General features: G+C 38.7%; 1 protein-coding gene across 1 annotated transcript in view; it reads right to left on the bottom strand.

Annotated features, from left to right (window-relative positions):
* Positions 1 to 1,540: 1,540 nt before the first annotated feature.
* Positions 1,541 to 16,970, bottom strand: part of TGFBR3 (transforming growth factor beta receptor 3) — a 111,656-nt gene continuing 96,226 nt past the window's right edge. Inside the window, exons 15-17 of the mRNA XM_042873837.1 lie at positions 13,911 to 13,946; positions 11,712 to 11,819; positions 1,541 to 5,350 (exon numbers count right to left, since the gene is read on the bottom strand). Of these exons, the coding sequence (XP_042729771.1) occupies positions 5,232 to 5,350; positions 11,712 to 11,819; positions 13,911 to 13,946 (263 nt within the window). The 3' untranslated portion in view covers positions 1,541 to 5,231. The remainder of the gene's footprint in view (positions 5,351 to 11,711; positions 11,820 to 13,910; positions 13,947 to 16,970) is intronic.

Here is a 16,970-nt window from a genome sequence, read left to right as displayed (position 1 = left end):
AGTCCCTTATGGCTCCCAGTGAGTGAGAATCTACAGAAATGTAATTTCAACTGCTACCTCCTTTGGGTAGGTGAAGTGATGTAATTTGATCTTTCTTATACAAAGAATTCCAACTGTAAATGCATATAGGTTCACGAGGTCTGCTCTTGGGCTGAAGGACTGGGATTGCAGTATGAAATCTAAGCTGCAAACAGACTTTCAGCCCCATAAATATCTGTTTTACAACTACAAAGTGACAACTATGAAAAGGTATCAAAAATATTGGCTCCTTTTCCTTTTATATTGTGTTGGAAGGAATGCTGTGATAAATTTAATTCTGTTTAAAATAGAAAGGATCTGGACTGTGTTTTTCATGAAATTGGCACTTGGTATTTTTTTGATGTTCCCAGATGTTTGTTTCACTCACAAAGGTCTGTCAGAAACAAATTCCAACAACACCAATACTTTATAATATGGTAAGACTTGATTCTTAATGTACAGAAGCTCATGTATAGAAGCTCAATATTGTATCATAATTTGTTGGGTATTACATGTTAAAATTAAATCCCCACATAAGAGATTGATCATATATTTGCACCACATTTCAGTCAAAATGTAAATCTTAAAGATGAAGGTGAAGAACAACTCCAGTATCTTTACGCTGTCAGCTCCAGATAACTCAGTTCCAAAGAGAAAAAAAAGTCTTAATTCAGAAACTGATATATGGCTGCTAAGAAGCAATAAATCTACTGCACCTTTGGGAGTTAAGCTTACAGGTTGCCTATGACTTATGATTGCTTCTAATTAATAGTCTTCTCTGTACTGAAAGAATCCTGATATTTAAAAACAAACATCAAACATTTGGAATTCCTTTTTTAGGGAGCTTCACTTTGTGAGTTAATAGCCATAACCTTTGAATAACCCAAGGAAATACAGCTGAGGCCGGCTCCCCCAGACTGCCCATAAAGAATATTTTGCACATGAAATACAGGAAACAAAGCAATAACTAGGATAGTAAACATCCAAATCCTTGCCCTGCTGGCAACTGACCAAGCTATCTGCTCTAACAGAGCACGACCCCTCAGTAATGAAAATACAGCTCGGTCTTGTTTGTTCATGTCCAGTGTACTTGCAGTTAAGTGTACAACAGACCAAGGAAACTCTGCTGCTTCAGATGGAGGACTCTCAGCTGACTCTTGATTTTGGCTGTTCTCAAGCCAGGCCTTGTGCAAAATAGGACTTGGGACATGTCACAATATACAACAACCAAACACCTGCAGGATCCAAACTTTGGACTTGGGGTGAAAAATGGCAGCAATCAACTAAATATGTCTACTGCCTTCTGCAAGCAGCCGTGATACTGAGAAGGCAACCAAGGTCACTGAATAAAAGAACAAAGAAAGGAGAAAAAGAAAAATATGACAAAATCAAATCCTGCCTTAACCACAATTTTCACTGAAGTTTATGGAAGAGGAGGAAACAGGCAGCAACACAGATCTCAATCAACTGTTTTTCACAGTTTGTTGATATTAGTTGCTTCAAATAAATCAATCACAGCATCAACTGTTAATAAACTGATATATACTTTATTGTGCACAAGAGACTAAGATGACAGGAAACTGTGGTTATCAAAACTTTACAACTAAGCACTTTCCACAAGTCTCTGAAATACTGAACATAAAGTGTAGTACAAATGGGATGTTCTGACTGGCCACAGGTATTAGCAAGTACATTTCTAATGTTCTTGGATTTTAAAAAAAATCTGGCATTTGGATCCTAAAGAAATATACTTATCTATTTAAAGGTGAGAATACTGTGTGGAACTGGTAGGTACATGGCAGCGAAATATGGTTAACTTCATGAACATCCCCAAAATGACAAACAACAAGATGGCAGATCAGTCACCTCACAGGAAGGGCTGTCAGCACAACCAACAGTACAGTCTTCTTGTGAAGCGTGAGGTAGATATACGTAACAGAAAGAATGGTACATACATACATACAAGAAATGGTTAGAAAAAGGCAGGGGAACGTTTACAATCATCGACATCTACAGACATTTTGGAAAATCCATTTCCATGCGGGAAACACTACGAAAACATTCTAACACAGAAAGCTCTGACTTCTTGAAACATCAATATAGTAATGTCCAACACCAGAGGCTCTAACAGGTTAGTGATTAGGCAGCGAATGTCACAACAAGCAGTATGGTTTGGAGTTTAAGTATGTTACTGATAGCTTTCAGAGAAAAGGTGTCCCTTTTAAACCCAGTCCTCCCATTGTTGCATAAGAAGTTCCTTTGGAGTGAATTTGATTAGGCTAAAAGTTGCTACTGTGATGAGCCAGCACGCGGGCAGCCCCCTGAAGCCCTGCTTTAAAGGCGTGTGCTGGGACATCAGTAGTACACAGATGTCCCGGTGGCTTTCCACAACAGGCAGACGTTTGCCACATGAAATTCAGTGTGACAAGCCCAGCTTCAATTGCATTGAGAATGAGTGACTTTGCAGTTACATATTCAGATAGCTTGCCACACCAAACACAGAGACTTGCAGTAGACATGAATAGCTGTTACAAAAGCAGAGCTTACAGGTGTATCAGTACTCTGAATCACAGGCAACTTAATAGCTGGAAAGTACTATCGGTTTCTGTAATAAAGCTATTAACTTGGAACGCCCATTTTAGTTCCCTCTCTCTCTTGAATCAGAAATGCCTCTTCCATCTGCTGAAGAATTACATGTATTTTTGGTAATCTCCAATAGCCAATTAATTCAGATCGATTAAAATTTCTGAATTAAACAGCTAAGTACACTAAGTTCAGTTAATTAAAATATTTGAAATCAAAGCCAATAAACTGAATCTTTGAACTTTATATATTTTTGGTTTATCCAACAGTAAATATAAATCTCTACATCATTTTAAAATTAGAGTATTTTTTTATAAAAACATTCTTAATGCAGCACATTTCCCTCAAAAATATAGTTATCTATTTTACATAGAAGTTTTTCACCCATCCCTCCCAACAACCAAATTTAAAACTTCTTATGAGAAACTACTCAATAAAATATCTGAAGGAAAGGGTTAAAACAAGGAAAGAATTTACAGAGTATGTAAATTTCACAGTAACTGAAATTAAACATTTCATATAGAGTAACTTACATTTATCTAAAACATTTAAATATATCTTTATACACAAATTTAATGTAGTAAAATATAGCTATGATTGAACTTAAAGACTCTAGTCTTCTTTGAAGACATCTTTAAAGACTTTACACATAGAATATGCTTTTACAATACATTCTGCTGAAGGTTAGGGCAAAGCACTTTCTTTTTGACCACACAGGTAGCACCTTCATCCTCTTATCAGAACCAATCCTGCACACTCTTGTGCATGGGTAGAACTACACTTGCATGACAATTCCTGCTGATGTTTCCAGGAAAACTCATTGGCTTGGTAACATAAAACCTATGGCAACATAAGCTTTTCACGTGCTTAACTCTGCACTGGATGTCTCTATAGACTCTGAGAATACCAGTAAATTGTAGAGCTGAGCACGCTCAGGTACTATCAAGATGATGCACGTAGCTACCCACAGGCATGAATGTTTGCAGGATTAGTAACAAATTTGGTTCAAATTGAGCAATATTCTTCTACCCAGCTCTGGGCACTTAACATCCATTGCATATCTTGCACTTTGACCACCCTCACATCAGCAAGGCACAAGTGTAGAATCAGCAAAAGAAATCTGCAGCTCAGACTTCAGAGCAGACTATCACTCTAGTGTAATCAATTCCCTTCTCCTCTTGCAAAACACAGGTAATCTTTACTGAAATTAATGAAAGTTAGTTACCCCACTTGTAGAGGAAAACAACACTCATTTTTCCTTAAAGGAGAAGGATCAGTAGGACACATTAAAATTACAAAGTGGCAACATAACAGTCAAAGAATCACACATTAAAAATTACTTATTGTTTCTTCTCATTTGGCATCTAGTCAAAGGTCAAGCTATGGCAATTCACTAAAAAAAAAATCACTGAGACAATTAGTACCTTTTTGTGCTTTCTGCATTTCAACATTATTTTGGGACTACTGGATTGCAATCTTCATACAATGGTTTGGCACAAACAACTGCATACTTCAGAGAATAGTTTAGTTTCATAGGTGGCATTTTACAAAAACAATAGGCTTTACTGCACATTCTCTGTACCCTCTCAAAATCATCTTTTATTTCAAAGGGAATTTGAGGGGAGCTAAAGGAGTAGAACCACCATCACCTTTTTTTTCTTAATCTCCTCTATCTACCCATTGTGAACCAATGTGCCTGCTGTTTCATACATATGCATTTTATGTTTTACATATGGAAGGAACACTCAACTAATTTTGCAGTTGTTGAAATAACAAGTCTGGATCTAAATGTTGAGATATACATCTATTTGTATAAGGACACTGCCATTAAATGTACACACACATTTATACTAGTGCACAAGAACGTTATTTATCTTACTGTTTGTGTGTGTTTATATTTGGTATAGCAGATTAAAAAAAAAATCTCTTATTATAGAGCTTTGGCCTGGAAAAGAGGGAAGGGAATGTTAGAGCATGCTCTTCTCCCATTACCAAATCAACGTGCATTAAAACAGAAATAACTGGAACAAACCTGAGGCTGCAAACACAACAGAAAAGCAAATGAGATGCTGTAGCTGTAAGCTTAACAAAACAAAGGTTACTCATAAGTTGCTAACATAGCTGAAGTAATAACATGTTATTAATCAAAGAGATTTCACCTTCAGGCTTTCTCGTTTAGACAAATAGAAATCTTTTGACCTAAGATAATTTTTGTTCTGCTTATCTTTTTGAATTCCCTTAATGAATACCTTGTGTCAATGAGACAGTTTAGGGAAAAAGAGTCATATAGACAAAGCAGCATTTTTCCAAACTGGCAAAGATTTCACATTGAGGGCCAAGAGACCCCTAGAACAGGTTGCAGTACTGTAACATTAGTAGCTTTGTCACATGTAGCATAACACGCTATAGATCCAAAAGGCTGTGCTTACCCATGCATTGTGTGCACGTGTACACACACATGCACATAGTGGCTTCCCCAAAAGAAAATCAGTCTTTTTTTCTGTGGAACAATCTATCCTCACGTTTTCATAAAGGAACCAAACTTAGAGCATTAAAACGCTGATGTCAGCAACACACAGTCCTTTGAACCTCTGCACTCCTATGCTGTTCCTCAGTGTTGCTCTCCCCAGTTAGGTTGCACTGCTGCTGGAACAAGGAGTGCTCTGCGTGCTGCCAATGCTGTGCGCTGCACTGCTGTTCTCAGAGGCTGGTGGGGATGTAGGGACCTGCCGTCTTCCAGCTGCTTCCCCTAAGGGAAAAGGGAGAGAAAAAAGGAGATGGAGGGAGAGAAGTGCAAAGTTAGTTGTGACAGAAAATATTCCATTCCTTCCCAGTCTTTCTCTTCTGGTGGTTTTTATTTCCATACAACTAATGCTTTGGGTGACAGATCTCAGAGTACTGCTGAAGATGCTACCATACTTTGTTACCTCAGCATCGCTATGCACGTGGGGAAAACAGTATTGTTTTTTTCTTAATCACTGTAAAAGCAGCAGGTAGAAATGACCAAGATGGACACTGTCCATCTTCTGCTGTCAGCCATCACTCAGGTGTGTCTTGCTACATGATTGACAACATCACAGCTTTCTCTGTTATATGGAGAAAGGCCAGTGAAATGCAGACTTTTGTTCCAACGCCAATTCACCGAAGAGTGCATTTGCTGTAATCGAGAAGCTGGAGCTAAAGACAAAGTTCATCAGTCAGCAGGGTACCACATATCCTGAGACATGATCCATTTCCTAGTGTAGAAAAACAACGGGCTATGCTGCAATCTTGACTTGATGTACTCTGAACGTAACATGTAGGAAGTTCCCTTACAGCTGCCACAGTATGTGCAGCACTTACAACTCAGTAAGAACAAGCCTCACCACTTCTTGTAAATTGTTTATTGACAATAAATTAAAAGCTCTTTGTTATCTGGATTGCCAAATCAAGCACTCAGGAGTTAAAGACAGATTTATGCCTCCTGGTAAAACCTAGATTTCGTCTGCTCTCTTCATGTCCCTTCTGCATATGTGGCAGGGATCCTCTGGAAGAAATCCAGCTCTTACTGCATTGTGTCACAAAGTAAATGCCCAAAATATCACATTGAGGCCACATAGGAAATCATAAATAATATATATACAAAAAAGCCCCAGTTATTTATTTTAAAGTTTCAGTGCTCACTTTTGTAACCTCTTTTGTAGCAATATTACAAAATAGCCTCTTTAGAACAGATGTGAAAATGAAGTTTATGTGATTTACACTGCCACTGCCCCCCTGCAAAGGCAGGGGGTTGGAACTAGATGATCTTTATGTTCCCTTCCAACCCAAACTGTTCTATGATTCTATAATCATTGTCTGGAGGTTAAGTCAGAAATCTCAGCACAGTAACAGAGAAATAACTGCCATGCAAAGCCATGAAACAACCCACAGCAGCCAGCAGCACACAGTCACTCTGCCAGTGAAGTTGCAAGAAGGAAATATTTTGCTGGATCACAGGCAGGAATAATCAGGAAAGCCGAAGACTGGTGGATCTCCAGCCTCATGAGCTTAGGAAGGCTGCAGACTCCCGCCCTGTGTGTTGCCCGAGGTTATCTGATCCCATGGGCAAGGTCTGCCAGTAGCTGAAGAAAGGTGGAGTCCAATTCTTCTTTCCTACTCAGAGCAAGCACATCAGTAACAGGGTCACAGAACAAGGACAGGTTCTCCTATAGGTGCCTCATGGCATACTTCATGCCCTTGCTTCTAGCATCCTATGCTCCTCAAGAAGGGACCCTCGGGGCTGCATGTTCTTAATGTCTTGCATCTCAGGCCAAAGCCAACAGATTTCCACCGGATGAAGAAAACATACTTCTGCTGGCTGCAGAGCCCTCAGAGTCTACTCTGAACAAGGGAGGTCTGAGGATTTCTCACAGCAGAGGCTGCAAGCGTTCTTTGTAACAGGAATTGCTGGGGTCACTGCAAGCTTGTGCTGCAGCCACAGCTGTAAGCCCAGGCACAGCCCTGGAGCACACAGACCTGCCTTGCACCCTGCTGCTCTTGGGACGGGGAAGGCAGAAGGGAAAGAAAAAAACAAGTAAACCGCTAAAATTCATTGCCCAGGAGGCCAATGAAATGTTGTGTGGGAGGATCAGTCTCACCCTCACAGACATGAAGTACAGCCTTGGCTTTTGTGAGCAGATTTGATTCTGTTCTCTACAGGGTAAGAAATATCCACATAGCTCATCAGCAAAATGCAGATTTCTGCTTACAGGCAACAAGTCAGAATCCACCCCCAGCCATCCACACATAAAATGTGTTTCACCCCTAACCTGCATTAGAAACAGCTTTGTAACTCATAAGAATAAGCTGCACCAAATCAGCGTTTTGTGTTACCGTACTGCAAAGACTTTCATAAGCCTTGTTTGGATAGCTTCTCCTTCCTAGCTGCTCCCTTCTCCAGTTGTTTGTGCATAAGCCCTCCTTCCTTCATACAAAAGGATATATTTACAGAGGCAGGAATAAACAAACTCCCTTTCACTAAAGAGAAGGAAAATCATCAGAAGGCAGCGAAGAGCTAACCCCAGCTGGCAGCGTTGGAGGAGGCAGCTCTGGCTGGGCTCCCCTAGTGGGGCCCCAGCCTCCCCCCGCTGTCTCCCATTTACAAACCACAGTTACACAGCTCTGCATCAGCGTGTCAGAGCAATCTGGATGTATTTAACCAGAAATTCATTTACAAGCTAAGTGTGTATTTTTATTATTAAAAATATATATATATATATATATATATTTTTTTTTTTTAACGGAAAAGTGACAGGCATGTCAGCCTCTGTGCAATCCCTATGACGCTACCTGCTCCTTTCAGTTTCTCTTGGAAGCGTCCTACAGGCACTTCCCTTCAGTTTGGGATGGCAGCCCCCTCCCTCACTGGCATCCCCCGCTGGAATTCAATTTCCTCTTCAGTACTACAACTCTAGAGCATTATTGGCAGCTCCCATACACCCCAATCAGCTGTGGAATAAATTTTCAAAGACCGGAAGAAAAGAAACTTTGTCACTGCGATATTACAAACACAGACCAACAACTGTACTTGGACGGGCTGATTTCTCCTGCATCTTATTTCCTAAACACCCAGCAAAGATGCAGCACAGCATTTTTAAAGAATATTCAAGAAATGGACTTAAAGAAATGTAAATTATTGCTAAAGAGGCATTCCCCATCTGTCTTCTTGTAAACAGCTTAGAGTATCCAACGTTACTGAACCAGGACTACTCAAAATGGACATGTCTATTGACAGTAAACAAGCTTTTACTCATCCGAGCGCGACAACATGCACTTTATTATTCACACTTAGGAAAGCTGCCAGTTGTACTCCCTGTCCAGGAAGTCTGAATGTTTGCTTTTCTATCTCCATCTGCCAAATATAATTGGTTGCTATGTCAGTTTATTTTAAATCAGATCCCATTTAAAAAAAAAAAAAAAAAAAAAAAAGAAGTGGGGGAGGAGAAATGCATTTAACTTCTCAGATTTTGGAACATTCTATCCTGTTAACTTGCAGCACTGCCTGAAGCAGAAAAAAGCACTACCTTACAGCGAAGTGATTGACATTCCATGTAACAGCTTTCTGTTTACACCTTTGGATATAGGTTTGGCAGCCTCACTAGCTTACAGATTTGTGCATGTCCTTTCCCAAACAAAACCACTTACTCCTATTAAGACAGACACTTCATAGATATTTATGTGTCTAATTTTGAAGGGTTTCTGAAACTGCACAATCTGCAAGAATTTTTGTTTCTTCATCTAATTGTAGCAAATCTCTACTGCTTTCCCGTTGTTCTCAAGGCCTCTCAGTCAAAAATAATGCTGCTGCCAGTCACTTTTAAAGGCCTTTAATTGACTGGGCAAAGGATCAAAAGTAGGGAATTGTTTTGCAGAAAGGTGGGCTAAAATTCCTCCTCCATGGTTGCAAGCACAGCTTCTCTTTTCTCCTCCCTTACTATCTATGTACCTTCAGACAACTCCATACTGAATTGTTTCAGAGAGCCATGCACAGTTTTAAAGCAAAATTTTGATGCTTTTGATAGAAGTCTCTTATATTTTAATCACTGAGAACAGTGAAAGTCCTATGTGAGAGACAGAAACAAAACACAACTCCTGCTTAATATTTTGAGATTAAATTCTACTTATTTTTAGTTCTTTTTTTTTTTTTTTTACTATCATCTGAGATTTTGATGGTAACAGTCAATACAGATGAATAAAGGAGCTCATACACGTAAAGCTTTCCCCATGCTAGAACGAGCCTGCCAACAGAGCCATTCTGGTAGAAATCATACCAGCAAACCTTCTCACTATTGGCAAAAAGGTGGCTTTTTGCTGTATTGTACTTCACACACTCCCAGCTGGCATTCTCCATCAGCATAGCTTGTCCCCATTCTCTGAGTATCATTATAATATATAACTTCAGAGTTAACTCATTTTCCAATTTTTGGTCTAAATAACAGGTTAGAATAGAAACTCAGCATTATTTGCAACAAAAGATGAGATTTTAAAGAGCAATACAACAGAGGGTGAATTCTGTAACAGCAAAAGACAGCCACTCTGTAGATGATATTTAGATAACTTTTTTTTCCTCCTTATTTTAATAAGTCTGCAGTGGACTCCCAAATGTTTCCACTGCAGCTGGATTATCTTGTCCATCACAGCAGTTGTCCTCTAAGAGACTGTCCCTGCCAGAACTTTCACTGTACTCTGCTGAAGTTCTGCTTTGTAGATACAAGTTGTTATGCACGGAACAATTAAACGCGCAGGAACGTAGGCTCACTTTCAAAATCCAACCCAGATAACTTCCTAGATAATTTTCTCATCTCACTGCTGCGATTCTCTGACCTGATGAGTTACAGCATCTCCTTACTTTTTTTTTTTTTTTCTTCTAAGTCATTTCTTCTCTTTGTCAGGCCTTTTTCTCCACTTATTTTCATCTCTTAAACACAAAGTCGGGGCAGCTGTCTTCTTCACTACTTTTACAGGGTAACTATGACTGATCTACTCTGTTAATGTAATAATTTTAATGGGATTGGTCCAAGCCTTGCTGTTAGTGAAGGATTTATCATGTTGCTTCTGAGTGTTCCATTATTACTGATATATAACATGTGCCCACAGTTGATTCTGCATATCAACAGAATCTCAACTTTCCCCAAACACAGAACCAACAATATTAATTTAACAACTGTTTTACTATTTTTGTTAGTAAGTGTTGCCTATTTGGAAATTATTTCCTATTTAGCCATCAAAGTCACACTTACGTTTCTTGCATAATGTTTCGTTAGTACATGGGGTAGGATAATACTGTTTATACTTATGATCCCAACATTTACAGTTTCCACATTTGCCTCTGAATTCCAAACAAGCTTCATACACAGCTGATGCATTGGGGAGTATTAAAATGCTTATACTAAGTTGCTGTACTGTCAACTGGAAATAAAACAGATTTTTTCCGAATTAACATAAGCTTCTAGGTCATAACATTTACAGGAGCTCTGACCTGACAGGACCAGATTCTTACTGGTCCTTACACTTATGTAGCTTCCATAAGGTCTTAAATGCAGAGGAAAACCCACAGTAGCCTGTAATGTGCTATGGGACAATCCTAGGGCTCCAGAGCTGCACAGGTTTGGAGTAAATGACCTCACATTCTCCCCACCTCCTAACGATCTTGGCAGGGTCTTGCAGTGTTAAAAATGGAAGTAGTTGGCAGTCCAGTATGCTGCAGGGATCCTGAGATACTCAGTAATCCACTGGTAGCCAAGATCACATGACCCAAAGCAAGGCCTTATCACTGTTCAGTCTTTGTTCACATCAAGCCACAAAACAGAGACCTCCCTAAACAAACTCTGCTTCTTATGGTGTTGCATTTCTGATAACTCATCACAGTATGGAAAGAGATGTGAGAAGGAGACACTGAAAAATTAGCTACGCATAAGAAGTACATCAATTTCAGGCACTTTTTTTGGTTATTTGCTTGAGTTAAATCAGATTACCTGTGACTTCCACCATCTTGTGCAACAGTTGATGAACAGAAAAATAAATGGCAGGGACAAAATTTCTACATAATCAAGAGAAACATTTTCAAGTCTAGTTATATTCAGGAAATGTCAAAGCAAGTAAGGCATTCTCTCAGTCATTTGGCTCAGTGATCACATCACATCTTGAGCAACATAAATCTAATTTAGTAACTTAAAAAAAACCAACACAAATAAATTAGAAAAAGTAGTATGTGAACCAAAAGGGATACATTAATGGATATGCTAATTAATTTGAAACAGAGATGCTACTAATGATACTGCACAACACAGGAAATCTCAGTTTTACTTTCAAGACCCCAGGTGAGTTTTCAAGACTTACATTTAAGATTAAATATATATATATATTTTCATAACACACAACATCTCCTTTTAAGGAAGGGCAGGTACCAATCTACTCATAAATACCAACAGGCTCCTGCAAGGAGTTGCTCACAGAGAATAGCGAGTGAGAAACAAGGGCAGGATGGCTACTGCTAACTCCCCTCCCCACTCTCATTGCAAGGACTTATACCACACTGCATTTCCTGCACTATGATCTACACTGAGATCACTAAGAGTTCTTACGCTTACCTGTGTGAGAGTAGATAAACCACAGCGCTCCTGTTAGCAGGGCTCCAATTACAAATGCTGCAAAGGCAATGCCCACAACAGTCAGAGTGTCCAAGCCATAGAACACAGCTAAAAAGGCAAACACACAGAATAAGGGCTTTTAATTTTGTCAGTGACAAGTTGTGTTTAAGAACAATTACCCTTAAACTTCCATGGAAAAAGTTGTTTAGCTTTTTTTTAGTTGAAGTTCATAGTAAATTAAGCACCATTTTAAGGAACAGTGTAGCAGATTAGCATCAAGGAAATAAAAACGATGCTTTTGGAGACTGGCTTCCGTCCAAGCAACTGTTCCACATCACAAAATAAAGCTTCAGCTCTGCACACCCAAATGTGGAACACATTGCAAAAACTGAGCATTTTCAGTTGGCCCTTAATAAGTTGCTTTCAATTAAATATCCATTTATCTTAAAAATGTGTTTCACAAAGGCAGGGATTTTTGGCAAAAGATTATTTTAATTTAAATGCCCTAATATTCAAGCAAACTTTTCCCTACATCTCCAACAAGTTCAGTCTGAATTCTAGGTGGAGAACGGAACTGCTGTTAAGAGGAAAGAGATGCCAACAAAAAAAGTCAGCAAAAACATAAATAGAAACAATTGAAAACATTGCCAAATGTGAAAAACAATAACTAAAATTAATTCCAGAAAACAGAAATAGAACACTTCCCCCCCACACACACACAAGATCACTTTCTAGGGGAGAGGCAATTTTGCAGCCCCATTTCAAGGGTAACAGCATCTGGTTCCTTGATACGATGCCCCAGAGCTGAACATCAAAAAACTTCCAGCTTTTGTCTTTTTTTTTTCTTGGTGATTAGAAATGCTTCAAAAACACTCCTTCATCAACCATTTGGGGGTAATCTTTTCTTACAAAATGGATTTCTAGTTTCAGTATTTTTAATGTCTCCCAGTACGCAGAATGAATTAGGCCAGCAAATAACATTTTACTGACTAAGCTGGCTGGGAAATAAAATGACTAGATCTTCTCAGTAGTATCCTTCAGGAGAATTCCAGTTCTAAAAACACAACCAACACCTTCACTTTAAAAATAACTACGTATGTTCCTGCATTCAACAGATATCCCCACAGATATCCCTCACCCACCAGCTCCTGGGATTCTCAGTGCCATCCGCATTCTGACAAATGTCATTTCCAGCAGTTCCTGTTGGCAAGGGCCTGAGTGCCTGTGACCAAGTTCGCATGTGCAAAACTAGATGGACAGTGGCTTAGAAGGCCTTTCTCCCATTACTAATATGGGACTATTTCTCATTCCTTTGTTGGCACTTGGTCACTTTTAAATGCAAAACAGAAAAGGACTTCCTAAACTCAAATGTTCTTTTTCCATGAGGCACCAGCCCTGTATACTCTCCTCTGAGAGTACTTAGTGAAGAGGAGAAAGTTATCTAGAGACTCATGCAGTAGAAGCATAATTTTTCATCGCCTTTGCTATTTAGAGTAAATTCAGTCTCAAAGCTATGGGGACAGAAATAGAGGGGAAAAAAACCTTCTTTGCACTTCCCCTTCTAATTTTCCCTCTTCTTCATTCATCGCTGATTTTAGCTGCAAATCACCGTCAACTTCCTATTTTATTCTCCTAGAGCCACTTCTCCCCTCTTTCTACTCTCCAGGATTAGTCACTGACCATGCTGAAAAATGAAATTCACTATATCAAGACAACAGGACAAAAACAAATAAATGAATCCTACATCAATTCAGTGATCTCATCTAGAGCATGGCCTATGAGTACTGGTGCCAAAGTAATTGAGGATGTGAGCAATTGCAGTGCAGCGTAGAAGAGAGGCTTGCCATGGGATACAGGAAATCCTTAAGATGGCATTGCTGCTGAAGCTCTTGTATTGGGAAGTGGTAACTGACAGAGCTGGGGGAAAAACACACACTGGCAAATGAAGTCATTAAGACTGAAATTCTAAGTGGTGTTTTCCCAAATTCAATTTTCACATATAGATATGATTACAGTTCTTCTCTCCTAAAGATCAATAGGAATGCCTACAGCAGCACTAATCAGAATTCTCTTCTGTCTCAATTTAACAAACTCACCCACACACACATAATTCAGAAAGCTTAAATATAATTTTCCTCATTACTCTAATACTAGACAAAGTTTTAAAGCTTAAAAGAGATAGGTTGAAGAGTTACTTACACGGTTGTCTCACATTCGATTTCAGAAGAGAAGAATCTGTTTTAAAACAAATTAAAAAAATTAGAAAGTTTTGCAAAGAGCCTCCAAACTCAGAAAGTAAACTTCAGGATCTGATCAAGCAGAAATACATTAATGGTAATCTTTGAAACCAAAAACTTCAGGAAAACCAGTCCAAATCTTGCTCAGCCTAGAAAAATTCCATTCATATATTGATCATTCCTCAGAAAAACATTATAGAATGAACTACGTTCATGCAAAGTGTGATTTGCTGGCAGGTACATTTCAGCTTCCCACCCAGATAACATCAGTTCTAACCTGCAGTTAAGTCTGGTTAATTCGTATAAGGAGCTCTTAAATGAGCACAGATTACAATGTCAGTCCTAAAGCGATTACATTGATCTGGCTACTGACCAGTCACAAACATGAGATATCAGCACGCTAACTCATGAAAATCAAAACAATAAGTGGCTATCTTCTCTAAAGAAAAGTCACTATTATGGCATAATATAAATTTGTTCATCCAAATTGCATGAATATGTGTTGATTCACACGTTAGCTTAATTCCTACTTAGTATTCTGTTTGGAATGTTGTTTTGTTGGGCTTTTTTAGTGATGGTGGGTTGTTTGGTTTGGTTTAAACACACACAGAGAATCAAAGATCATAGCTATTAAACCAAAGTTATTATTCTTGGCATTATCATCATCATTATCAGCATGTAGCAGAAAGTGATTACGTAAATACATGTTAAGAAATGAAGAATTTTCTCTTTTTTTTTTGCTTAACTGGCTCCTCTTATCTTTCTCCAAGAATGCCACCTCAAGCAGAAGAGCCAGAGATCCTGGCTTCAGATCCAAGTCTTTGTTTGGTTAGCTGCAGAATTTGCTTCTGTCCTGCCCAGTAACCTAGGGATCTTGTTTAAATTCTGGGAATATTTGAGGGTGTTCAGTGCAATAGCTGTAAAAGGATTTGTTAAGACAGTGCCCCAATACTTATTTTTATATCTTCAGGGACCAGAAAACAAACCAAGCGCAACATAAACAAAGTGGTGCAAAAAAACCCTGAAAAGAAATGTTATTTATTTAAAGTGTTCTTAAACCAAGCCAGTTTTTCTAGCTTCTTAAACTCAAGTGGCATCACTAAACTGACAGCAATATCCTATAAGGGCATTACACCCTCAGACACGTGCCTACAATATCCAAATAGCACGTTATTCTTAAACTGCATTACGTTCAGTTGTTGTAACGCATAGTTATCTCCTCCAAATCACTCTTGGCAGGATAGCAGGAAACAGGTGGAACAGTAGTAGGAAACAGGTGAGAAAAGAGGGTTTGGGGGAGCTTGTTCATACATAACTGAATGTAACATTTGTGAGGAAAGTTGGACTGAAACCAGGGAGCAATCCACAGCACAAATACAAAAGTGTATGTAAGTGAGTCTGTATAAAACTGTAATAACATTAGTAAGGGAGAAGTAATCAGTCTCATACAGACAAGACAGTTGTGATTTCTACTAGAGTCAGTGACAATCATAAGATCGTGGCTGAAGAAAAACCTTTGCAATGTTTAGTTTGCTAAGGTTTTTGAAATTTCAAGCATATAATCCTTCACTTGGCTTACAGAGCAGCTGCAATAGCAGTAACTCATAATATGGTCTGCAACAATGAAAGCTGGCCTGTTCACGTGAAAGAAAATTGTGAACAGCACCTCCGAGACGTAAATTCTCCAGTTTAGTGACGCAATGTGACTTATTCTCCAAATCTTAGATGTATTGCTCTTTACTTTCAGAAAGGGGTCATTTGATTCACTGCAGAACAACTGCATACCAACAAAGCTACGTTGTTAATGTGCCACTTTGTATTACATCTGAAAGCTGTGATATGCTGGAGGAGATTTCCATGGAACGTCCCACAATTAGACCAAATCACCCACGATACAACAAAATACTCTATCACATCGCTGTCTTGCAACTAATCTTTATAAATTTAGCTCGTCTTTGCACACTAAGACCTTGTGCCTCTCACAAAGGCAACATTCTGAGTGCAGTCCTAGACGGGAGCTGCACACAATGCTCCACACATCAGAAGGGCAAGAGAGCTCAGAGTATAAGTCCGTTTATTGAAAGATGAACTTCAGTTGGAGGATTTACTCATCGCCAATAGGAAAGCAAATGAAAAAGTGGGAGCTTTGTAAAAAGAAAGAGCGCAGAATCAAGCCAAAGTAGAGATTCAGCTGTATCACATCAACAGATCAATTACCAGCTTTTAATTCATTGTGAATTGATCTGTATTATCAAGAAACTTGTAAAATAAATCATAAGCTGCCTTGTAGAATTAAATAGAAACACTTTTCTCTTAAGTCCTATAGCAATGCTCTATGGTACTATAAATTGTTTGAAAACTAAAAATCTCACACTGTACAATGGAGGTTAAAGAATTTCTTATCCCCATCCTTTGACATTACCTGAAAAGCAATCTGAAATTTTAAGCAGCTTTCGTACACAATTGTAAGATTTTGATATGCACATAAAGCCACTGGAGCTTACTAATTAAACTGCCATGCTAATACAAAAACGAAAAGATAATGTATACCTTCTCCTTCTATGAATGCAACAAAATATGACTAATGCTGTTGCCAGAGGGATTCACCAAAAACTTTCAAACTAAATGAAACAGGAAACAATTCTCAGTTCCTGTTGCTTAAAAAAAAAAAACAAAAAAAAAAAAACAAGAAAACCCAACAAACACATTCCTTCCAGTGGCCACCCTTTTGCTTTACAAACTTTTGGGGCTTTAGCATTCTCAAGATCTTGTAATTCTACTGCTATTATTCCTAGATATATATTTACAGACAAAATAAAGAAGTGATGCAGCAAGGAACAGACTACTGCTATTGATCTCTGGGCAACAAGAAGTGCTGGAAACACTAGTGATGTATTCATACTTCTGAAACCTACTTTGTTGCTTAGTACGGTATTCCTTTGTCAATGCTGGGCAAAATCACATTCCAGGGATCAATAATGACCATTAATAGATGGCAACAACTACCATGATAACTTCTGCC

This window comes from Lagopus leucura, unplaced genomic scaffold, assembly GCF_019238085.1.
Source record: "Lagopus leucura isolate 7727_CA_CO unplaced genomic scaffold, USGS_WTPT01 Super-Scaffold_100009, whole genome shotgun sequence".
NCBI lineage: Eukaryota > Metazoa > Chordata > Aves > Galliformes > Phasianidae > Lagopus > Lagopus leucura.
This window is presented reverse-complemented; position numbering and strand designations above follow the sequence as displayed.